This window comes from Grammomys surdaster, unplaced genomic scaffold, assembly GCF_004785775.1.
Source record: "Grammomys surdaster isolate TR1022 unplaced genomic scaffold, NIH_TR_1.0 188, whole genome shotgun sequence".
Lineage (NCBI taxonomy): Eukaryota > Metazoa > Chordata > Mammalia > Rodentia > Muridae > Grammomys > Grammomys surdaster.
This window is the reverse complement of record NW_021604633.1, coordinates 7844183-7870194: the sequence shown is the minus strand read 5'-3', so window position 1 is coordinate 7870194 and position 26012 is coordinate 7844183. Positions and strand designations below refer to the sequence as shown.

Genomic DNA, 26012 nt, shown 5'->3' with positions numbered 1-26012 from the left:
TCCTTGCTGTTCTCTGTCCCATGATACCAGCAAGCCTAGTTGGTTCCGTTTAGTTGCAGCATCTTGATGGCTGGTGTTGAAGTTCCCCGTCTGATGAGACACTTTTATGCTTCTTTGACTTACAACAGGTTTAAACCTATATGTCACAGAAAGAACAAACCCTGGATTCATTTACCAGGTGGAGGCATTTGACCCAGAAGACACAAGCCGGAACATACCCCTCGGGGTAAGTATCCTAGGCTGCTGCTGTCCATAGGAGCTGTGGGGCAGAAACCTGATAGCCAAGCCTGGCAGGTGGGCATCAGGGGCAGCAGGTCTGGCCAGGGCTCTAGGTGTGTAGTGCTTTGTGATCTTGTTGAGCACCTGTGCCCATGACAGCAGGCACAAAAGAACAGCTGACACGGGCACACCTTGCTCATGTGAGAGGCTGCATGAGAACCCACCGGGCCCAGGCCAGGTCAAGCTGGCAGCATTTACTTTTAACTTGATACAAAGCCACCTCTGTTATTTTAAATGTAAGCACTAAAGTATACCCCAAACCGGAACTAGCATCCTTTCTAAGAGATAGAGTCAAGCTTGTAGCCAAGACATTTTTCTTTTTTAGGGAAAGTTAAGTCTCAAGGGTTTTTGGTGCAGAGCAGGCACTGAGTCCAGAGAGTTGAGAAACAGCTGTGGTCTCTTCTCTCCCATTTGAAATCAGATTCCTTCTTAGCTGAGGCTTTTAGACCCAGCAGCCCCAGGTGAAGCCTCTTCGCTGTACCTCGGAGGGTGCCTCTCTTTGCTTTGCTGAGGCTGAACTTGCTCTGCAGCTGCCTGGACCAGGCTAGAGGAAAGCACAGTGGGAAAATATTTACCAAGGGAGTAGGTACCCAGCCGCCAACCCTACCTTCTAGAGAGGAATACTCTCAAACGGGACAGTCAGCCATTGGTAACACTGCAGCCTGCTGTTCTCGTTCACTGTGGATTTGCAGCTCCAACAGGACCGGTCTTTCTAACGGGAAAAGTGATCCATGGGAATAATCTCCAGCACCAAAGTAGGCAGCCATGGGATCTGAAACAGCGGCTGGGAGATTACGGCAGGCATCTCTATAGTAGTGGATAGCTGTTCTTCTCAGATAATGTCCTTCTGTTCAAAAATGTTCATTCATTCATTCATTCATTCATTTGTTCAAGATACATTCGTGTCAGCATTTGCATAAACAAGAGAATATGGTGGGCATCCACTCTAATGAAAGTAACAATGTTGTGTGACAAAACTTTCCCTGGGGAGATGCTACATATACATCCACTCGCCCTGAGACACACCAAAGCATGGATACCACTGAAATCCTACTTGGTGAACCAATGAGTTTTATTGGGCTTATTTACAGTAATATGAGTGAGGGGTAACTTGTAGCAGCAGGAATGACTCAAAGACAGGGGCATCACCAAAGCACACCTCAGCTGGATGACAGCCTGGGAGCCTGGGGCACACTGCACGGCCTGTAGGCAGCACAACAGGTAGGAGAGTGTCCTTCCCAGGTGCCTCGGTTGGTCTAAGCCTCTTCCAGGCTGCCTATGCTCTCAGTCCTCTTTATTGTTTACTCTGGCAGGGAATCTGGTCCATTTCAGGGACTTCCTGAAGCTATTTTGAGTTGTTTACCTTCCTGCTTAAGGAGCTTCCCTACAGGGTAGAATATTTCAATCTCTGAACAAACCGTTGAACAACAAACAGTAAGTGCTTTAAATGAGTGTTTACTAAGAGCATACTTGTTATGGAGGGCAAATATAACAGAAAATATAACCACAGTGGAGGATAGGAGGTGTGTGTGTGTGTGTGTGTGTGTGTGTGTGTGTGTGTTCATGCGCTTTCACAGAGGCCAGAGGAAGACCCTCTATCAGTCTTCAGTCAGAGTCTCTTACTGAGCCTGGAGATAGGCAGAGGCCAGCAAGCCCCAGCGAGGCTCCCATGTTTGAACCCCACACTTTGGGATCACAGTCACTCTGAACCTCACCTGTTTTTTGTTTGTTTGTTTGTTTGTTTGTTTGTTTTTATGAGTGCCAGAATCTGGACTCAGATCCTCATGTTTGTATACCAAGTGCTCTTACCCTCTGTGCTGTCTCTCCAGCCACAGATTACATGGTTCATACTCATGTTCTATGAAAAAGTAGAAATTTTTCTATATAAATTAAATTTTTCTATGTAAAGTATAATTTGATTTTTTTTTAAAAAAACACCACAAATCAAAAACAAAACAGGGGTACCTCAGTGAAGTATGCCTATTTAGACTCCCCTCAGCCTTGGTGTATAAAGCAGGAGGCCCCTGAGATGAACCTTATCATGTACTACCAAAGGGAAAGTGATAAAGGAAGTAGGGACACGGTGAGAGGGGCCTGCTTATTCATTTTTCTCAACTTCGAAGGCGCCAAGTTTGGGGTACTGTGTTCTGTGTGTGGTGTGTGTGAGCATCCAGTGATGCTCACTCGGTGGGACAATGACTGTAAAGTTAGCATAGGCTGCACTGAGGTCTCTATTGGTCACTTCTCTGTTGCTGTGATAAAATACCATGAACAGCTGGCTGCTGCTGGTGGTGGCATGACCTTTAACCCCAGCACTTGGGAGGCAGAGACAGCAAGATCTCTGAGTTTGAGGCCAGCCTGGTCTACAGAGTGAATTCCAGGACAGCCAGGGCTGCAGAGAGAAACCTGTCTTAAAAAACAACAACAATGAAGATGACAACAACAACAAAAACCAACCAACCAGACAAACAAATAAACAAAAACCAAAGGAAAAGAAACAAAGAGAGAAAAGAAAAGAAAAAAGAAAATACTTCTTAGAGGATGACATAAATTCCATTTTAGGGCTAGGCCTGACTTCAAAAGGAACGTCGTCAGTTCCAGGAACTGACCACCATACTCTGTCTTACCAAGCCATCAGTCCCAGGAACTAGGCTATAAGCCACCAGCTCCAGGAACAAGGCCATAAAATCCCCCATCCGAAGAACAGCCTGGAGATAAGCACGAGGATGGGGACATACCTTATCTCAGGATGGGCCATCTGTGCTGGGCATCTTTAGATGGTTTGGGTATCTCATTCTGTGGTTAAATATTCATGACAGGAATGCAGATCACAGACCACCTGGCACAAGCCAACCAGAAACCAACCATGTAGCTTTTTCAGCACCCACCAATGATATTTTAGATTACCTAACTCACTTTCTTAAGGTCTCAGCCAATGTAGAAGAACTTACATAGTAGCCAATCAAAACTGTACTAATATCAGGGCTTTAGCTCCTGTCAGTCACATTAGAGATTACCTAATCCATCTAGAGAGATTCCCCAGTTCCCTATTAGAAGGCCTTTGTGCCTTTGTCTATGGTCGCCATCTTGACGCAGTGGTGACCACTGCATGTTGGTTGTTTCTGTGGAATGAATGCTATTTGCCTTTGCACACTATTTGAGTCTGTGTTCTTCCTTCAGCTCTTCCTTCAGTTCTCGGCCCCTAACACTATGACCAATGAAACTTAAGTAAGAGTTTATTCTGGCTTATGATTCCAGAGGGATAAGAAGTCACTCATGGCTGGGAGGCATGGCAGCTAGCTGCAACCACTGGCACACATCTTACACTGCAGGCACAAAGCAGAGAGCAAACCAGAAGTAGATGAGGCTTTGTGCTCTCAAAGCCCACCCCTAGTGCTATACACTCCCTGAACTTCCCAAAACATCACCACAAATTGTTCAAATTCCCAAGACTCTAGGGAACATCTATCATTCAAACTACCACAGGGTTCATGTGTGTGTGTGTGTGTGTTTGTGTGTGTGTATGTATGTGTACAGGCTGTCTTCAAACTCACAGAGATCCACCAATCCCTACCTTCTGAATGCTGGAATTAAAGGCATGTGCCATGACACCCGGCTATTTTTTTGGTTTTGGTATTTTTGGACAGTGTCTCATAGCCCAGGCTGGCCTCAGCCTTGCATTCCCCCTGCCGCAGCTTCTCAGGTGCTGGACTATAGGTATACTCTATTATACCTAGATAGATTTCTATTTTAAATTTCCCTTTTAAAACATCTCCAAGTTATACAGTTGGCATAAGGGTCCATTCTGTCAGAAACCCATTCCAGGTACAGTTGCCCTGGAAGGGAGGCAGCCCTCTGTAGCTGTAAGCCAAGATAAACTCTTACTTACATTTCTTGTCACTAGTGCGATAAAGTAGCTCCCTTTAAACTGTGTAGCTATGTCAAAGTTACCTGGAGGGAAATGTAAATCTGGAGCATGTACAGACTGTGGAGTTGTTTGGAGAGAGGTACTTCTGGCTTGTCAGAGAAGCCATTCATTAATGATGTGTTTAACTCATGTGTGGGATGACCCAGCTCTATGGACAGCTAACACTGTCTCAGAGGATCAAAGACTAGAAAAAAAAAAGTAATTTTGGTTTAGGCAGTACCAAGTTCTCCCCTGGCCTTCGTACTTAGATGCTTGTTTCTGGGCATGAGTGGGGAGGGGCAGGGAGGGAAGGATGCCAAGAGGCCTGGTTTTCTATGCAAAGCAGAAAGGATACAGTTAACTCTCAGTTGATTAAGTCTATACTGATCCCCTTTGGCTTCGGGGAACTTCAAACACTCCCAGGTGTCATGATTGCTCAAGTTACCAAGAGTTTGGGGTTACAAGGTCTAGATGTAGTGGGGAGTCTGCCCGGTGGCCAGTTGTTAGGTCAGAAAGGCTAGGACACTGATTTTGAATGCTTTCTCATGTTTAGCATATGCTGAGAACAGATGAGGCTGAATAAAGCGTGCAGATTCCTGCACTCAGCAGGCAAACACTGAATTAGCATGCAGACTTGAGACTGGTTTGTAGTACAATGCTCAGAACCCCAGAACTGAGCTGAGCGAGGACAGAATTGAGTAAGCAACCAAAACACATCCTGGAAGCCACCTGGACTAGGTCTGTGCCTGTTCCCTTTGCTGATTGGCTCTGTAAGATATCCATCCCCCAGATGAAGGGTAGACTCAACAAAGATGTAGCACACACACTGAAACCCTGGGCTCTCCAAAGTGAAGAGCATTCCAGTCCACACCCACGAACTTTCTCCTTCATTGGATCCTTTTAAAAGGAACCCGGCAAGCATGCAATTTCCCGTTGTTTTGACCACCCTTGTTCCTTACTGTACAGACCTATGCAAGCAGAGATGAGTACTGCGTATGTTGTTTTCATGTTTTAGTGGCCACATTAAAAGTACAAGAAACCAGGAACCATTCATTGCTGTTAATCACAGACACTCTAGCTGCTCCTCTCTCCATCCCAGAAATCAGGCCACACAACCCTGCAGTCAATCCATCTGTCCCTTGGAACAAAGAACTGAGAGGTGTCTGCAGTGACTCAGCCCAGACCAGCAGAGGGAGTGACTCAGTGCACTCCCTCTGCTGTCCAGTCTGAGCTCGTACCTGCCTCCTGGATTATAGGCTAAATCACAGGCTCTGGAACTTCTCATCATTCATTGAAACCTATGAATCAGAAAGCCCACTTTGTTCTGGAGATAGGAAGTTTCTTTCCTTCAGGACCCCTGTCGTGTTAAACATAGAATCTGAAGGAAAAATGCCTTTCCTTCAGGACCCCATCATGTTGACTATAGGCATGATGTTTTACACACACACACACACACACTATGGTTGAAATCTCTTTCCTAATAAAACTCTTCTTCTGAAGGACAATCTCATGTCAATTCCTTTCTACAGAACTTGTTACAATGTAGCTTGTTACAATGTAGCTTAATTCAATACCTGTAACACACGATCAAATGACAAACGAAATATCTGACATTCATTCCCCATGTGCTCTGAAAACATGGTATACACTTTACTCCTAGACTCACCTCCACTAGACCAGCCACATTTAAGGAGCTGGGTAGTGACATGCACATGGGCTGGTGGCTGATGCGGGTGCTCAGGTTACATCTTGATACAGTTATGTCCTCTGGGGTTCCGTCTGTGTTCTGATGCAGCACAGGTAGAGCTGGGATCCAGAGTCTGCACACAAAGGGAAAGACTCTGCTTGTGAATCCTCAGGCTTCTGGCTTTCTTCTGGAACCCACTCAGTGTTTCCCTACCTGCTGAAGGAGGCTTACACTGCCGTTGCATCCCTCTCATTGCAGATGGCTTCCTTGGAGACTCTGAGGATACTAACAGGTTTTATAGCTGGAGGCAAAGTGGTCTGGTGCACACTCCTTCCATTAAAGGGCTCTCTCAGACCCTTCCATTAAGGAAGGCCTTTTGCATGAAACAAAGTGTACTTTGTCTTCGCCAGGGCAGACAAAGGATTGAATTAAAAGAGCAGTAACCTCATGGTGAGTAGAGCAACAGAACACTCTCACATCTTCCTGCTCGTGGCTCTGAGGGGAGCCTAGCCAGTCCTTCTTCCCATGAGTACTCTATGCTGAATGGACCTATAAAGTTCGTGAATAGATGGCATATTTATTTATTTATCTACTACTGGTGTGTTGGGAGCATGCATGTGAAGGTCAGAGAACCACTTTGAGGAATTGCGCTCAGGGATTGGTGGTTCTGAGTAGGTTTCCAAGCCTGGAAGTGGGCTCCGACCTTTTACCATACACCACCACGGGGCCTCATCCTTTCCTTCCTGGTAGCTTTTCCACCACATCCCACCCCCACCCGACCCCAAGGTGTCTTGCCTGGGAACTCTGAGGTCACCCCTTGAAGTCATAGCAAAAGTCATTGTACTCCAGGTCTTCATGTGAGGCTCACAGAGGAAAAGCCCTCAGTCTTGGACGATTCCACCCCTAGACCACAGCTGCTGATGGCTGTGCATGCTTTTGGGGAGACTCTCAGGTCAGTAGAGATTGTTGCCTTTAAGATTGGCAGAGCCTGGGTCACGGAGACAGGACTCAGGGCTCCTTGTGGCTTTCCTCCCAGGGAAGGGACAGGCATTAAAGCTGCGGCTTTATCAGTAAAACAAACACTAGTAAATCAGTTTTGGGCACTGAAGATGTAGCTCTACTGTTAGAGGGCTTACCTAACATGCACAGAGCCCTGGGTTCAGTCCTTAGGATGCCATAAAACCTGTTATATAGCAAGTTGGAGGCCAGCCTGGGATACATGAAATGCTGTCTCTAAAAACAAATAAGCAAGCGCTACAAAACTCCCAATACACAAATTTGTCAACGTCTCTTAAAAACACTTAAGTGGCTGCCATCCCCCACTTAGCTCTTCCACACAGACAGATGCCAGGGTAAATCTGCCCACAGTGGGGCAGCTTTAGACCAGTGTTGCTTTCTTCAGTAAAGTCTTCCTTCTCCCCTCACCTGCCACGCCAGAGCTGGAGTGGGAATAGCGTAGAAGAACAGAGAAAGGGGAATTGATGGGCTTTTTTGTTTGTTTGCTTGCTTAAAAATGTTCTGCTTACACTGAGAAGTCTAACAGACACGAGGCACTGTATTTTTAACTCTCAGCTTGATTGAAAGACCCCATTCGGTGTGCTGCTCCTCTGGGTAAGGCTAGATTTGTGTATAAGGTGGTGGTTCGGGACTCCCCAAGACCAAGTTCTCCACAGAAAGGAGATTTATTTGTCCCATAGATACAGAGGGCAGAGAATAAGAGGAAAAAGGAGACAGAGGATGAGGGAGGAAGGGAAGGGAAAGGGAGAGGGGGAAGGGGTATTTGTCCTGAAAGGGAAAGGACTGTCTCTGGATCGGAAGGAGACAGATGTGGGCCATAGACAAGTGACAGTTTATAACAGTAAAAAAGGAAACCCCATGTTAGGATGAGGTGCTTAATTTTAAATGGTCAAGTTAATTAGGGTGGCCAAAGGGGGTCTCATGACTGCTGGACTGCAATAGCTGGACCTTGGTAGTCAGCCTCAGGATGAGGACGTGGCCAGATAAGGGAATAGACCTTGCTGGCTAGCTTTAGGAATGTAGTCTAATGGTTTTGAGCAAGGCAGAGGGAATGGGAAGAAGGCTAGTGCACCTTGAGGGGGCAGGGGTCCTGAATTCAGTGTCTTGAAGTGTCATTGTTACTCCCTGGACTTAGGAGAACAAGAGTTCTTACTTCTGTCTGGAAACTGGCTCAGTGTGGTGTGGATACCCTGTTCCTATGAGACAAGGCTGAATTCATGTTGATTTTTGTGCTGAAGGGCTGACAGCCAGGGATGGCTGGGAAAGACACCCTTGGTTATATCGCCAGCTGCTCCTACACTGTAGCAAGGAGCCGAGAAGAGGTTGCTGGCCCCCTGGGAGCTGACATTTCTGGAAACTGGGCCACCTCCCCTTCCCTCTGGCTAAACAGAAAGGATTCTGCAGAGTGAATAGGGCAGGAAGGATGGCCTGTGTCTTCGAAAAGGAAGCTTTTGTGACCAAGGGCAACCAGGAGCCACCAGGAGCCTACAAACAGAACAGTGGGAGGCAGGCAGGGATAGTCCCAGCGGAAAGCAGAGAGCTTGTCTAACGAGCATTTGTTCGTTGAATTGATCTGATTACTCAGGACTTTTCTCAGCCAGGACTGGGGCAGAGAGGGGCTGCAGTTGCTTTTCATTCTATTTAATTTCTGTTTTCCAAGAATGAATATCAAGGGAGAGCTTTGATTAAACAAGCCTTTAAAAAGGAGGTGAGGATGCCAGGTTTTACAGAAAGCCTTACTGAGTCGCTGGCAGGGGGCCACATGACACAATATTTCTAGTCTACAGATAGATATTATCTCCTTTCTGAGCACTGTGTGCCCATGAACAAAGAATGGAGACTGAAGGAAACGAGAATTAGCCTAGCACTGATTATACATACATACATACATACATACATACATACATACATACATACAAACCATACATACATGCATGCATATATACATATGTTCATTCATACATACATGTAAAGATTATCAAGATCCTAGGAAATGAAGACTAAACCCTCAGGCTCCCAGGCTCTGCTCACCAGTGCCGATTCTACCTATTGCTCTCTCCTTGATTCTTTCTTTCCTACAGCAGTTGTTGAGACTCTAGGCTAAACTCACGGTTTCAAAGCCATATAGCATTACCATGCTTAAACAAAATGGTTGGCGTGATTTTTTTATTGTTATTTTTGTTTTAGAATCTTTAGTGATGCTGTGGTTGGTTTTGAGACACCAAAGGCTCTCACTTTGAAATGCAAGGTGACCTGGACTCTTCGGCCAGGGTCCCAGCTCTGCCCTGTGAGTGTTGGCATTACAGATGAAACACAGCACCATACTCTGCTTGTTTTAAGATTTTTCAGAGATAGAAATGTTGGTCTCTCATCAGTGAGAAATTAGAAGAAAGGAAGAAAACCCCATTTTTGAATATCTAACAAAGATCCACTGAGCACCTGTGTGGGGGAAGCTTCTGTTATACGCTGGGATCATGGACACAAAGGCCACCTTTTCCTTCAGGACCTTACTCTAATTTTTAAGGTGCTGGGGGGGTCAGGGATTGAACTCAGGGCCTTGTATATGTGAGGCAAAAGCTTTGCCCTTGAGCTATATCTTTATAACAGAAACTTAGGTTTTAGCTGAACAGAAGAAGCTACCACCCAGTATGGGTCCAACATATTCCAAACATTATCATAGCAGTGTGGTGATTTGAAAAAGGAAGGTCCCATAGGCTCATATATTTGAATGTTCAGCTGCCAGGGTATGCAAATGTTTGAAAAGATTAGAAGGATTGGGAGGTATAGTCTTGTTAGAGTAAGTGTGGCCCTGTTGGAGGAAATGTGCTATTGGGGGTGGGTTTTAAGGTTCCAAAAGCCTATACTAGGCCCAGCTCCTACCCCCTCTCTGTAGGATATAGCTTTCAGCTACTGTTCCAAAGCCATACCTGCTTCCTGCTGCTGTGTTCTCTGCCATGGTGATAATGGACTAAGCCTCTGAAACTGTAAGCCATTCCCAAATGAGTGCTTTCCTTTATGAGTTCCCTTGGTCATGATGTCTCTCCACAGCAATAGAACAGTGACTAAGACAAGCATGTTGTAGACTCTTCCATAGTAGGTTCTATTATTATTGTCCTACACAAACTCACAGAGCTAGAAATGGTGGGACCAAGAGTCAAATCCTGGAGGCCTTTCTCCAGAATCGCATACATAATTTACTGTTTATGGGTCTAACATATCCCAAGCATTATCATAACAGTGGTGGTTTGAAAAAGAATGGCTCCCATAGCCTCATGTTAGGTAAATGTTAGCCACCAGGGAGTGCAAATGTTTGAAAAGATTAGAAGGATTGGGAGATGTAGTTTATCACATTGTATCTCAAATGTGTGTAAGAGGTGTTGGTTCCCATAATTGCCTATACTAGCTCCTCTTACAGTACCTCACCTGTTTTGCTCTGTTGCCTCAGTTTATCATAAGCTTTGAGAGGCAGAGCATATTTGCCGTCTCTGTATCCCAAGGTCCCCACTGCTTAGAACCCAATAGATAGATTTGTCTCCCGGAGTTTTATTAAAACACTTGCAAAGTTTTATAAAAGATTCTAACTCTGATGTGTGTAGTAAAATATCCCCATGGGCCCCTAAAACCTCATTTTTCCATCACACTCAGCAGGGACCTCTGACTACTGATATGTGAGAATTTCCTGCAGGGAAGACTCACCCCAAAGACACATGACTCCTCTGCATGTGGGTAGCTTATGGCCAACTATTGCTGTTCAAGCAAAGAGCTACAGAGTTGGTGGGGCTTGCAAAGTTGTATCTATATTAGAGAGGGGGTACAGTCCTGAGAGAAGGTCCCAGAAGAATGCTTCCTGGCATTACCCAACTGTCTCCTCTTGAAACTGGGAAAAAAAAAACCCTAAATGAATACCAAGAGGATGTTGTTAAATAAACCCATGTTTAAAATGCTGTGCTGTCATTAGCTAGTTAGGCTGGACAGTCAGAATTAAGAAATGAGTCTCTGGGCATCTCAATTGGACCACACTTGGTCTCTTCTGATCTCAGAAGTTAATCCAGGTTGATAGGAGACACAAGGCTATGAAGAAATGTTCAAGACAGAAATAAAAAGAACACAATATTGCCATTCAATTAGCACATCATCTTGAGATTTTGGAAGGTGCATATTTGCACAGAAAGAACAGGAAGTAATCCATCAAAATGATGAGATTTCACACATGGGTTTCAGTTAGTGACTTTTTAATATTTTTTCTGTCTTCTCCCATTTTTGTGTAAATGTATGCTCATTACAATGAGAAAAATATCATTACATAACAAAGAGAAAGTAAATACTTCTCAAACATGATTTAAAGACTCTATATTGGCCCAAGATGAAACCTTTAATCTATTTTCTGGCCACTCCTTTTTGATCCTAGGAACTCCACAGTGATCACACACCACATCCTTGGTGGGAGACCTTGGCTATGTGTCTTTGATCCTAGTCTTTGGGGTCCATAGTTCTAGTTTCAACCCCTCAACTGCTTACTGAACTCACCACCTAAGGCCTTAGGGATGGGTCACCTCTCATCTTAGCCATGGATAATGAAACCTCCTAACCTCAGAGCCCTTTGTAATAAAGGGCTATAAAGTGTGTTCTTATTGCCCCCCATACTTAACAGCATGGATTCTCATTTAGTTTCCCAGTGGAAAGTGCAGTCTTTGTTTGCTACTTTGCAGGTTCTTTTTTTCTTCCACGCCTCTCCACCCTTTCAACCCCCTAACACTAGATAGGAGGGAAAAAAGGGTACAGGGGGAAAGGGGTGTCCTTATCATTGGACTGTTTCCTGGTGATTAGGGTGTCAAGTTCCTTGGGGTAGGTTTGATATTTGTCATCAGGATATCTAATTTCTTCTTGTTTCTTCTTTGTGCATGACTACTTAAGAAACCTCAACCAACAGTAACCCATAGCAACCAACCACCAACCAACAGCCAGCAGCACACCAACAATTGAAAGGAGTGGAGACATTGGTATTGTCCCTAAGTGACAAGGCAAGAGAAGGATCAGATCGTGTACTCAACCCATCTGATGCAAACCCTTCTCCCACTTCCTTGACTCCGTATCCCAGGCAAAAACAAAAACAAAAACAAAACCAAAGCCATCTTGATGAGTACCTGAAGAGGAACACAGCCATAGTCCTGTGGTCTGGACCTTAGTGGGTTTTATGTACAAGCCTGTGTTTCTATTAGATTTTGTAGATGTGACAGACAACTGTCAAGAGAGTAGCACTGGGCACTGGTATCAAGGACAACAAAAATCCTTAACTACCCACATACGCAAGAAGACTACTTTTATTGGTGGTCCTTTACCAGGATAAAATTTTAGAGCAGTGTATCCTCAATGCTAAGTCCTGCTGTCTCCCACATTCTCAAGTCACAACTGTCTCTTCTCTTTCCTTTCTATCATTTCAGTGAATGATGCTTGGGTACATGTTTATACTTCCTAATTGCCAACTCTTTCAAGAATAAACACAAGGTCTCATGCACGCTGGGCACGGTCCTACTAGCTAAGGTGACACAGGTGTGAGTAAGCAGTGTTGATTAAAATCAAGTCATAGTGCTAGAACCTGGTAAGCAGAAGTCAGATGACAGAGACATGGAAAGGAAGAGAGCTAGCAGCAGAACTTAACCAGGCAGGGGTCTTTGATAAATTTTCAGTAGTTGGAACAGCTCTTTAGAGAGTCCTCAGAGGCAGGCACTCAGAAGGCCCACATCTAAAAGTCTTTCTCCTCAACAACCATGAAGTCTCAGACCTGCCTATTTAGACATCTTCTAAAATCATTCAAGATGTTGTATACACCCAGACAGGACGTGAACAAATGCACCTGAGACTGTACTGACTTAATTCTAACTTTCCCTTCTTGTATACAGTATTTCCTCATTTCTCCCTCGAAGAACTTCAGAATGTCTGCTAACGGCACCCTCTTCTCCACCACAGAACTGGACTTTGAAGCAGGGCACAAGAGGTAACCTTGCCAATGACCTTCCCTGAGGAGTGGCTATCCAAAACACAAGGAAGATGAGGGACTAGCCAGACTTCAACAGGTTGCTGGCTCCCTGCGCAACCTGGGGTATGGCTAGGAGTTTAGCTTTAGCATGCCGAAAACCTTGGTCAGACACAGGTGGTGCAACGGAGGATATTCCCAGAGCTGGGGACCAAGACAGGGAGGGTAGTGACTGGAGCATCAAAGGCAGAGAGTGTGACAAGAAAGCATCTGAAGAGAGGACAGGCTTTGAGACAGAAGCCATGGGCCTTGGGAAAGCCAGGTGAAGCTCCTGGCTCTATACTAGTCAAGAGAAGTACAGTAGTTATTGAGGATGACGTATAGATCAATGGCGGGTGCTTCCCTAGTGTACAGGAGGCCCTGGCTTCCATAGCCAGCATCTCAAACAAATGAATGAATGAATAAAATGGGAGCCTTGTTTCCTTGAGAGTGCAACAGGCCCATTGCAGGGATATTGTAAAGGCAGAGGCTTGGCTGGCATGAGTGGACATTTGTTCAGGGAGGTAGTAGCTATGAAAAAAACCTCCAGACTGAGAAATGAGAGAGGGGAAGAGGCCACATTTGACCTTTGGGAGCTGCATAAGAAGCAGTCTGGAAAGGAGGCTGCTTGCTTCATGCCTTCCACTGCGATCTTTCCCACTCCTCTTTGTAATGAGGTCAGCAAAGCTTGTTTCTCTCACTTGGAATTTTCCCCTGGCAGCTTCAACCTCCTTGTGGGAGTAAGGGACAGCGGGGATCTCGAAGCCTCCACGGCACTCCAGGTGACTATTGTGAACATCAACGATGAGATCCCACGCTTTACCAGGTAGGCCTGAGAGCATGCAGGACAGGCCTCAAATGGTTGGCTCCACAGCCCTCACAGACACATTCGTGACAAAACACAGAGATGTGCTGTGCCCTGGCCTAGACAAGAAATTCTCAGTAGAGCTCTCCAGTGTCCTTTACGCCTCTTATCCCCATGTTCCCCTTTGCTCTCCACAACTCCTGAACCCCACATTCACATGCACTATGGGACTGTGGACATGGTGGAGAGAGGGGTGGGGCTGAGCACAATACTTCTATGAATCACTGTACACACAGAGAAAATAAGTATAAGACAGGTACTTGTTTAACCAAGTAACCCATGTTAACGGAACCCTAAAGTCCACACTGGTGTCACCATAACGGTGTCCTAAGGCTACTGGCATACCAAAGTTTTTTCTTGGCTTGGTGGATCCAGAAAGACACCTGGCCATGCCTGTTGCTTTCACATAGAGCTGAGACTAGGGAAAGAGCATACATGTGTTGGGAAAGAGGGTAGACCTGGCCTCATCTCGGGTCCAAAGGAAGACCATGGCCTACTGCACACAGGGGTTCAGGAAAATAATTTGGGATTTAGAGCCAGCAGATGACCTAAGCAGCCTGACTTTCTGCTGCCCTGGGTGGGTTCAGGCCCCAGCCACAGGGAAACGGCACCATCTTGTGCTTAGGGCTCAGCAGCATTAATGACTATGAGTGAATAGAACACAGGCTGCTCTAGCAGACATAAGGGCAAGAAACAGTTATTATCTGAGAATTAAAAGTAAAAGCAGAGCGGGAAAGATGGCATAGCAGTAACGAGTGCTTGTTGCTCTTATGGAGGACTACAGTTCAGTTTGTCAGATTCCAGAAGCAGCTCACAATAGCTTATAACTTCAGCCCCGGGGGATCCAATACTCTCTGATAGCCTCCTCGGGTACCTGTATCCACGTGTTCACACACACACACACACACAGAAAGAGAGAGAGAGAGAGAGAGAGAGAGAGAGAGAGACAGAGACAGAGACAGAGACAGAGAAACAGAGACAGAGAGACAGAGAAATAAAATAAATCTTTAAAAATATTAAAAATAAAATGAAAATATTTGAAAAAGCTACAAGCATGAGAGCAAGGTAGAGTACTTGCAAACCTTTTTTTTAAGAGTGCTGGAGAGAAGGCTCAGTAGGTAGAGTACTTGCTATATTCCACCCTTGGAGACCATACACAAAAAGCTGGGTGTGCTTGCACACTTATAAATCTCAGTGCCGGGGAGACAGAGACAGGCAAACGTGGGGCTCACTGGCCAGGCAGCCAAGTGTACTTGGTGAAAAGCACTGTCTCCAAAAAAAGGAAAATGGGTGGACAGCCCTGAAGAGTCACATCCAAGGATATTCTCTGCTTCCATATTCACACGTACCTGCACACGTAAGAACATGCAAGCACATATGAAAGAAGCATGCTTTAAGACTGGGAGCTATTAAGCCCATTGTATCTCCCAGGTTAACCTCATGGCACTTTGTAAACATGCCACAGTTGAAAAATTTCTGGTCATTTACACTAGCCCCAGACTAACTCTGGTATGGTGACTACAGAAACAAGTAATCTTCTCGTGACCCCGCTTCCCTGCCCCCGGGATGTTTCCATCAGTGCCCAGTACTGGTTTCCAGAGAGCCTGGGCATTTCTACAGATGGGATAGCCTAGAAATACAGCAGTAGGTTTCTCAAGCCCGTAGGTTGAGAAACAGTTGTGATATACCCGTTCAAATTCAGGCAGAGTCATTAGTCCACACAGCTCTGTGGATTCACCCAAAAAGTCTAAGAAGGTGATAGCTATGGGGTTGGCAGTCAAAGAACCTGAAATAGTCTCCATAGCACAGATTAAAAAAGCAAACTGATAGGATGGCAAAGAGAAAACAAGCTCTCCTCTGGGCACCAATCTGCTTTGTACCGTACCTTCTAAAATGCAGCTGTTAGCAATCTGGCAGCGAGGGAAAATGGCCACCCAGAGGACAGCTTCAAAACTCCTTGGTTCTCACTTGTAATTTTAGAGATGGACCTTTTCGGCTCTGAGTCAGCTTTGCTTCAGTGTTCATGGATGGCATCGGGGTGTGTTGGGAGCCTGCACTCTGGCACTCTGGAAAGGGCAGGACACTACCTTGTTTTGCTCAGGGTGTTCACTCCCATCCCTCAACAGCCATGAGTTGAAAGGATGCAGTGAGGTTACACTGGCTGCTGAATCGAGAGCTTGCCTGATCTCTTGCACTTCTTATTTCCTTGTCTCTCAAAACTTCCACTAGTACGAACCATAAATTATTTAATTGTGGATTGCAAGATTAAATCTTCAAGCTGACCAGCTACGACCAAGTCTGAGTGTGAGGCAGCCACGGCAGATGTGGAAACAGCTCTTCATCTTTATTGTCTAGTTAAGGCCACAGCAGCAGCAAGTGCTGTTTCTGTTGTTGAGACTGTCTCCCCATCTCCTCCCTGAGTGGAGATGTCTGACTGTCTGCTTTGTGAGTGTGATGTGCATGCCAGGAGACTGAAAACACGGACATATTTACTCTTTCCCTGTGTGTGGTGCTGACTGAAGATCACTTTATTTCAGATGTCAGCAAGTAGCTCTTCCCCGCTCTGCCTGTTTTCTTTGTACTCACTGGAAGTCCTCTTGTAAGAGGCCTGGCAGTGCCTTCACACATACACATCCACAGGGAGAAAGTTGCCCCCCTTCACACAGAGAATGTGGTCACTGGTCCCACATGCTGTGGCCCTGAGTTCTGGCAGCCAGGTGTAGTGAGGAGCTGAGTGTGGAATATGAATGATAATCATATTTGTTCTCTCTGTTTTGGAAGACCTGAAATTAGGCCATTTTGTTATATATGTATGTAAATATATATATTTACAAATCAAATACTAAAACTTTTAATCTTCTGCCACACTTGCTGACAGAGCAATCAAGTAAAGACTGTTTGGCATGAGAGCCTGAGACACTGTCCCCAGCAGCTAGCCCTATTCCTTTCATGGGGACTTGGCACACCCAGCATGCACTGTAGAGGCTTCAGAGCAGGGTTTAAGTTGCACATCGGACTTGAGCCAGATGCTTCTCTGTGACAGAGCTGTCCTGTGTGAAGGAGTGTGCTTAGCAGCATCTCCCCGATACAGGAAGAGCAGCTCCCTCCCCAAATTGTGACAGCCAAAAAAAAAAATGTGTCTAGGTATAATCATCTCCCAACTTGGAACCATTGCCTAGAAGGAGTCACAAACAGGGTTGAGGACATATCCCCCTATGCTGTCTTATATGGTCCTAGGAAGCCTAATGGTCACCTCTGACACTGGCTTTTTCAGTGGACATTCAGGTCTCCATTAAGTGCTCGTCAATCTACATTTCCACTGAGCTCACTGGTGATGCTGGCATTGCTGGTCCAGGGAATAATGTTGAAAGACAGGACCAGTCTGTGCAGGCAATGAAACATCTGTATTATCCTTTTCCCTTGCTGTGATAAAACATCATAGCCAAGGCAACTTACACAAAGAGGGGTTCAATTGGAGCTTATGGTTCTAGAGGATAAGAGTCCATCACCATCACAGCAGGAAAACATGACAGTGGGCAGACATGGCAGCTGGAATGACAGCACAGGGCTCACACCTCTAACCTCAAATCGGAAGCAGAGATTATATTGGGAAGGTGGAGCCTTTGGAAACCTCAAAGCCTGCCCCTAGTGACAGACTTCCTCCAGTGAGGCCATACCCTCTAAGACACCCCCACCTAGCGAAAAGCACCAACTGGGGAGCAAATATTCAAATGCCAGAAACTCTGGGGGACATTTTTATCATTCAGACCACCAAGCATCCTTGTGACCCTGGCTAGGAAGTTATGAGACCCAATCTACTGAGATGGGAGAAAAACCATCCTGCATTAGAAAGAAGATTCTGTTGGTTGTAGAAGACATCCTGCCTCTTTCTTCTGACTCTGTCTCTGGTCCCTGCTGCCCCTGGCTTTGCTGGTTCAGCCCACCCAAGTCACAGACTCTGCGGGATACTGGGTAAGGATGCCCAAGCATTGGAGCTACCTTTTGAACAAAATAAGCATGCTCCTCCCCAATGATGAGATACATGAGGGGAGAACTGTCTTCGTGCATAATATTGGGCCCAGAATTCAGGGCAGGGCCCAGTGTGAGGTACTGGCTTCAGATTGTCTCTGCTTCTCTTGAATCCAGCCTGAGGCTCTCTCTGGTGTCTGTTTCTTCTGGTCCTCCCTATGGGACAGTTGTGGTGAGACAGGAGCAGCCAAGTGATCTGAGCCCCCAACATGAAGGCAGCCATTTAGAGCAGAGATAAAGATTGCTTCCCTTCAAGGAGGGACTGCATGGGGAAGTGGCACCTTAAGAAAGGGAAATTAAAGGTGACCTTTCACAAAAGCATGGAGGTCTGAGAAAGGTCAGTAAGTGGGCATGTGGAGTTATAATATGCACAGTGTCCCTTGGAGAACAATGTGGTGACTCTGACTGCCAGGGGCTTAGAGAGCTGGCCTCATGGTGAATGCCACCTGGAAAGATGCCCAGGTTCCATGTGGAAGAGTTGTATCCTCAGGCAAAAAAGAAGGAAGAAGTGGAGGAGGAGGAGGAGGAGGAGCAAAGGCCAGCGATTCTAGAGTAGACACAATACTGGGTGTCTGGCATCATCCACAGGATGGGAGTCAAGCACAAATTAAGAAGCCTGAGGCTCTGAACATCTTGTCCAGATAGATTTTTAAAAAGACACCTTTTGAACAGAAACTGGGAAGAGAGAAGCTGACTGGGTAGAGGAAGTGTCTTTATGCAAGAGGATGTTGATGGTAGATAGGAAAGGCATCAGGCAGGCAGGCAGGCAGGCAGCGGCTGTGGCCGTCTAAATTGCTGCAGTAATAGCCTGGCATTTTTCTTTGTATCCGCAAGGATGTGATCTTCAGAAATACAGACAGCAGTCACCCCCTCCTCTCAGCTGCTGTGTGTTCTCTCTGCATGTTGATGCAACTCAAGCAGTGCGGTGCTATATTTAGCACACACCAAAATACCTACCACCCAGTCTGTACCCTCCCCTGCCCTGCAAATTAGCCACAGCTGCAGTGTTTCTGTTTCAGCCCAAGGAGAGTGTACTCCATCCCAGAGGAAGTGCCTCTAGGAACCATGGTGGCGAACATCACAGCAGTGGATCCTGACGATGAGGGATTTCCTGGACACCTTTTCTACAGCATCACTACCACCAGCAGCTATTTCATGGTGGACCAGTGTGAGTCATGTGCAGGACCCTCTCCTGCATCCTCGGATGCTGCTGAGCAGTTTTACAACGCTTTCTCTTCCCTCTGGCACTTGGTCTGACTTTCTGTCTAGGTTCACCCTTACTTGTCAGGGAAGGGGTGTGTTAAAGGCAGCAGACACCAACCAAGATGGTGGAGTCTGAGCCAGCAGGGCTAAGTGTGAGCAGCTGGGTCACCTTTCACCTTTATGGGGGTTAGGAAAGTTTTTTCTTAACTGTCATTGTGATTAAGGTTGAACGCCCTATAAATAGAACTCATGCAGCTTCATCTGTATAGAAATGAAGACTTAAGGACATACGGAAAATTATGTTTTATGGTGGGTTGCTTTTTCTTTGTTTGTTTGTTTGTTTACTTATTTATTTTGTTTTTTGAAACAGGGTTTTTCTGTATAGCACTGGCTGTCCTGGAACCTGCCCTGTAAACCAGGCTGGACTCAAACTCAAGAGTTACCTGAGTGCTGGGATTAAAGGCATGAACCGCCACTGCCCAGAGTTATAGGTCATATAGAGATAGAGATAGAGGTAGGGGTAGGGGTAGGGGTAGGGGTAGGGGTAGGGGTAGGGGAAGGGGTAGGGGTAAGTAGGAGGTAGGGGTAGGGGTAGGGATAGGGATAGGGATAGGGATTGATTTTTTTTTTAAGACAAGGTCTTGCTATGTAGCTCTAGCTGGCCTGGAACTTGTAGCTATGATTTATAGCAACTCATGACAATCCTCCTGCGTCACCTTCTTGAGGACTGGAGTTACAGGCATCTACTGCCACACATGTCTGGAAAATTGCAATTTTTATACTGAGTTTGATGAGGAAGTGAAAGGACCATGGTGATTGGATGACAAAGTGTCTTAAGCTGGAGTACATTGTGCAAGGCCTGGTGCTCGGGTGTCTCTGTTCTCCTAGCCAATGATGCTGTCGTCTGGGCAAATCTCTCAAATGAAGGCCTGCCGCTCACTCAGAGGTGAACAGAAAGGGCAGAGAGGTCCTCCTGCTTCTGCTACTGTCCAAGACATCAGGGTGCCATGTTGTAGGATAGGGTGCCCCAGCCCCATCACTCTGAGGAAGGTGGGCCTGTGAGGATGGATGGGCTCCCTGCTCCATCCACACTCCTAAGGATTCAGAAGAGAGGAATGATACCAACACTGAGATAGAATGAAAGCAGATGTGTCATTTCAGTATCTTCATTAGTCTCATTTTAAAAAATGAAATTGAGCCGGGCGGTGATGGTGCATGCTTTTAATTGCAGCACTTGAGAAGCAGAGGCAGGCAGGTTTCTGTGAGTTCTAGGCCAGCCTGCTCTACTGACTGAGTTCCAGGACAGTCGGGGCTACACAGAGAAACCCTGTCTCAAAAACAAGCGAACAAACAAAAGAAGGCAAAAATCAAAACCAAATTACTCTTAGGATCCAAAATATTGTCATTACAACATAATTGATATTTAAAAATAACTGAAATATTTGTGATACTTTGTTTGGAAGCTGTTGTGTGTTTTATACTTAAAGCATATCTTAATTTAGACTGGCCCCATTTCAGAAAGTAAATAGCTGCCTGTGGCTGATGGTGACTCACAGGGCAGTGTTTCTACATCAGCATGCTAGATTGTTGGCGGTTATGTTTCCATATGAATAGCCAAGTGCAGAGAATGAACTTCCTCTCCTCTGAAATACCCACTTTAGTAGAGTATTAGTGCATAATACTTACCAGAGTGTTAATACATAATACTTACCAGACATTATATAGAGGGGCCACATGCATTCCATTCTAGGTACTCACACAACCCAATGGACTAACACAATCCATAGTTTGCAAAGGAAAACCAAGGGCTAAGGGATACTCAGACAAGTTCAATGGTCGCCCAAGAGCCCCAGCTCATTGGGTCACCTTGATGTCCAAGATGAATGATTTCCTTTTAGCCTCTCCTTTTAGCCACTATACTGTCCCATCACCATAAATCCAGGTCATGTCAGCCCAATGAACTTCACTTTACATAATGGTTTTGTGGAAGCCAGCATTGAACAATCCCAGACCATGTGGCATTGGCCATGGCATTGGCCCCATACACTCTTGAGCAAAGAATACCTATCCTAGGTCTATGGAAATGATGGACATGCAAAGCCAGCAGCTGGGATCTACCTCTGGAAATGTCTGAAGGCTTTGAATTAACGAACTCACACAACTAAGAGTGTAGGGATAGATGGCAATCTTGGATGAGAATTCTGTTCACTCTGTTGTTGCAAAAATGAACTTTTAACAAGTACACACACACACACACACACTACACAGTAGTGCTGGGGGTTGAACCCAAGACTGCATCCATGCTAGGCAAACATTCTACCTCTGAAACACCCACACCTGTTTTTGAGTATTTAAACTAAGACTCTGGTTCCAAGTAATAAAAGTGACAGCAAATCTAGCTAAGCACAAGGCAGTAGAAAGGAAGAGAAGAAAATAGGAGAGGATGGAAATGGAAGGGAAGAGAAGGGAAGGGAGGGGAGGGAAGGAGAGGAGACACATCTCATAAGAGTCAGGTGATCAGGGCAGAGGAAGGGTGTGAGACAACACTGTTCTAAGGATCTCAGCAGCTCAACTTCTGGGCTTTTGCCTGCAGCTCCAGTTGTAGCTCACTCACTCTCCAATGTGTGTTTCTTAGCAACAGATTCTCCAATAGAGAATCTAGTGGATCAAATTGAAGTCAGCTACCCACCAGTTCTGTCAGCCATGGACAGTGCTGTAGCCAGGGCCCAACCCTGAAGTCTGAGGTGTGGCTTTAGAGAAAGATCACATCCGGTGTGCCAATAAACATCAAACCCAGAAACACATGCAGGACATATCTGTATAGGGGCTACTGCCAAGTGCAAGCTGGTCATTGTTCTGGCACAGTCTTTTCCTGTGTTCTCCATGCCCTCTGAGCCTTTATTCTTCATTTGTCTCCTAACCTTTGCCTTCTTAGTGACAGGGACAATCCAAGTGTCTCAAAGGCTAGATCGAGATGCAGGCAAACTGAGGCAGAATCCCATCATTTCTCTGGAAGTTCTGGTGAGAGACAGACCCTCTGGGGGTCAGGAGAACCGCATGCAGATAACCATCATCGTGGAAGACATTAATGACAACCCTGCAACATGCAGAAAGCTCACCTTCAGGTAGTCATGAGTTGGAATGTATTCCCTCTTGGGTGGCCCTTGACCCCTGGCTTCTCTGATATGGCATGGCATTGGGGAATGGCTGTCTACAAGCAGATTTGAAGTGTCCCGTTTTGTTCAAAGACGGTTTTGTCATTCCTTTTCCTTACCCATCTCCTTCCCTCCTCAATATTTCTCCTTCACTTTCCACTTCTGGACTATGTCTTTTCTTTACTTATTGTCACTAGGGGTGACATGGTGCTGTTAGCAGTTGTAATAGATGCTGGAGAGTCGAGATTAGTAACCAGGCACCCACAAAGAAATCTCAGAAAATAATATGAGTGAATTAAAACAAATCGGTGGGTAAAACAAAGTAAAAATTTAATTCACCTGATGCGAACTTAAATGCATATACATGAAGGGGGAAGAGCAGAATGCAGGTGGGGCATGAGTTATTATATATTTTCCCTTGTTCTTTGACTCACAACTCACAATAAGTTTAAAGTAAAGCCTTTTAATAGTTTATTTTTATTTTATGTATGTTAGTGTTTTGCCTGCATGTATGTGTTGTGGTAAATCTCCGACCCAAATAAGATCAGCCAAGGAAAACACAACTCAATAATTATGGATATAAACTGCACACCTAGATTGGGCAGATTCACCACTACACTACTCTATTCCTCAGCTATGAGATCCCTTATAACTTGCGGTTTTTCCAGGCCCCGTGCTTCTCCATTATCCTTCCACCTCCTGCTCCTCAGTTGACTTCCTCCTCCTTCACCTTCCTCCTCTTCAGCTTCCTCTTCCTCTCTCCTCCCCTAAGCCTTTTTCTCCACCTCCCCTTCTACTGCCCAATCACTGGCTCTAGCCTTTATTTTACAAATTTACTTGGACAGAAGGTTCACAAGTCACCTGTGTACAGACTCACTCCTCCTCTGCAGCCCCTCCCAGGAAATCTGAACTAGCATCAAAATACAAGGCTGGTGCTGTCCACAACATGTATGGCTGTGCATTACATACCTACCTGGTTCCCTACAGAGGTCAGAAGAAGGTATCAGCTCCTCTGGAAATAGAGTTATACAGTTAGTTGTGTGTCTCCATGAAGACGCTGGTCCTTTGGAACAGCAGAAGTGCCCTTAAACACTGAGTTGTCACTCCAGCCCCATAAAGTTCTTTTTGATTCTGGATTACTGCACACGCATTACATTCATTTCACCAGCTCCCCATTTTCCTCACCTTTCATGCTCTACTCAGTGCTGGAGAATCTATCTGTGTTGTGGCTTGCAGTCTGTCTAGACACAACTCAGATCCACTATGCAACTTGCCCTATGCTCAGAAGGCTGCCCACTACCTTCTTTGCAGACCATCCTCTCCTAACCAGTGGGGGAGCTTTCAAAAAAAAAAAAAAAGCTGAGGCTGGCTGTGGTTTATCAACTGCCTCCCTTCCAGCCCTGCCCCTTCCATGTTTTGAAGGGTTCAATTCCTGTAAGGTGGCCCTTTGCACACACTCCCAGTCCCTGGGTTCCAGTGTTAGGGACGTCTCCCTCCACTGGTACCTCCAGTCTCTGTGTAGCAAGGATGTTCCAGGCTTATTAGACCTGAGAGATGTACCAGTCCTTAAATTTTCTACACATACCCAAATATGCTTCTGCAATCATCTCTTTACTGAACCTCCTAGAAGCAGCCTCATTTGCTATCTACTTCCTGCCGAGGTCCTCCCTGGTTAACCCCGTCACAGGCCGAACCATGTTGTAGACTACTCTACCAAAGCGAGCATTCAAGATGCTCAGTCTCTTAGATGGGCAGCGATGGGGGCCATAGATAATTAGGGCGTAGCTCACACAACATCCCGTGCACAAACCAAGCCCATACTCCGCTAAAGGAAGTCTGGACCCTAGAGATGGAGTAGAACTTTGCAGTCACCCACTTCCCTTGAAACTCTACATCTATGCTAGCCCTCTGCAGTGGTCCAAGTGTATCCTGGAAAAGTCCTCTCTTGCTATCCTAAGCCCTTGGGCTCTTCTTTGTTCCTTTGCACTGAGGGTATCAGTGCCTGGAGCAGACTGTGCTATCTCAGGGCTCTTTGTTTGTTTTCTCTTTTTCTCAAATCACTTCATTGAATATTCTGGCTTCCTGTGGTCCAGAGTCCCCTGAGGTAGTAAGGACAATTTGCAGACAGCATTCCATATTACCTGGTGAAATCACATTTTAAGTATTGTAGGTCTTCCAGGCAAGCCCACAGAGTCCTGATCTCTTCAAATTAGCCCTGAAGTCCATCACACTAAATCAGTGACTAGGCTAATTATATTCATTACTGAAGATAATTCCAAACAGTGTGGCCATCATCTCCAGGCTTTTCCAATGAGGGTAACTCCCAGCTGGGCCATTGAAGGCTTAGAAGTGGGTGGTGGGGGTGGGGGTCCATGAAATGGCTCGTTTCTTTCAGCTGGAGAGTGGAAATCTTCACTTCAAGAGCTCAGCCTGCATGTCCCCTTCCCCCAGTCCCTGCTCCTGAACATACCAGACCCATCCAGTGTATCCACCATCCAATCTTTAATCCCTTCTCCAGCCCCACCATTACAATGCCAAGCACGGAAGCAAAACAAAACCACAAGACAAAGAAAACGGAGCTCCACAGCCTCTGACATTTATACTGGGATACTGTGACTTTTGAAGCCTCTGCAGATAGGTTGGGGAGTGGGCGGGCTGGGTGCCAGCATTCATTAACAGCAGCTGGGGGGATAGCTGGAGGCTCAGAGTCTGTAGGTGGGTGGGGCAGGACAGCCCAGAGGAGGCGGGTCCTTACAGGCTCCCGCGTCCTTGCACTGAGGGCCTGTGTCTTTCCCAGGTTGATGATGAATGAGCCCAGGGCTCTAGTGGAGGCATCAAAGGCAGCGAGGTGGCCTCCGCTCAGGTTGTAAATTGTCAAACACTTGGCTGAAACTGCTTGGCAAGCTGCTCATGAACAGGAGGTGGATTCAGAAAGCTGCTAGACATAGTCACCTTTGCCCAGGGAAGTCCCCAGTGGTCCGACGGCTGTGAGGGAGAGCCTCAGCACAGCAGCTCCCCTTAGAGGAAGGAAGGGATTGATGGATGAGGGGGCGTGGCTTTCCAAGAGAAATGTTTGTGGGAAAAATACCAAGTGTCGAGAAAAATGAAAGAACATGTCAAAACTGCTGATGTAGTTTTAAGTGTGTGCCTAGCATGCAACAGGCGGGGGGGGGGGGGTAGGGAGAGAAGAATCTGGCACCAGGATCCCGAATTCTCTAGATGATGCACTTCCCCAGCTCTGCAGTATTGTATTCAAACCTTCGATCCACCAATCTCTATGGCCTAGATATAATTGATATAATTGATGGCATTATGGGCAGCTCACCACAGATGACCACGTAGACATAGAGTGCAGCCAATTAAAATTGATTATTTCAAACTAGATGGGACCACACCCAAGTGGGCATGGACTTAGGTGTAGCCCGAAGTATCCACAACACAGAGTGTTTTAAGGCAGAAAGCGTGCCCTGCGTCTCTCTCGGCAGCTGCAGGGGCCTTTGCAGAAGTAAGCCCTTTGAAGCGGGTAGCTTCACGGAAGCAAAGATATGTGATTGGCTAGAGGAGGTTCCACAGAAACGAGCAGTTTCAGAAGCTGAAATAAGTTAGCTAGGACATCCTGACCTTCTGTTCCTAGAATAGAGTTGGGTAGTTTTCCCTTGAGATTCTCCATCAAGGAGATCAAATTCTAGTTAGACCTGAAACAGCTTGAGCAGGACTACAAGATGGAGGAACTTCTGCACTGTCTTGCCCCATCACAATGGAACTTGAAGTTTGCAATGATCCTAACAGACAACGAAGAATCATGTCCAGAGGTTTTAACTTTCTTAGATAATCCTTGAATCCCCTTCCCCCCCCCC

At 46.0% G+C, this 26012-nt stretch overlaps 1 protein-coding gene across 1 annotated transcript in view; it reads left to right on the top strand.

Annotated features, from left to right (window-relative positions):
• Cdhr3 (cadherin related family member 3) overlaps positions 1-26012 on the top strand; it is a 60859-nt gene that overhangs the window by 12707 nt on the left and 22140 nt on the right. The window contains exons 4-8 of the mRNA XM_028768896.1: positions 129-226; positions 12791-12885; positions 13625-13729; positions 18817-18965; positions 21936-22125. Coding sequence (XP_028624729.1) covers positions 129-226; positions 12791-12885; positions 13625-13729; positions 18817-18965; positions 21936-22125 — 637 coding nt within the window. The remainder of the gene's footprint in view (positions 1-128; positions 227-12790; positions 12886-13624; positions 13730-18816; positions 18966-21935; positions 22126-26012) is intronic.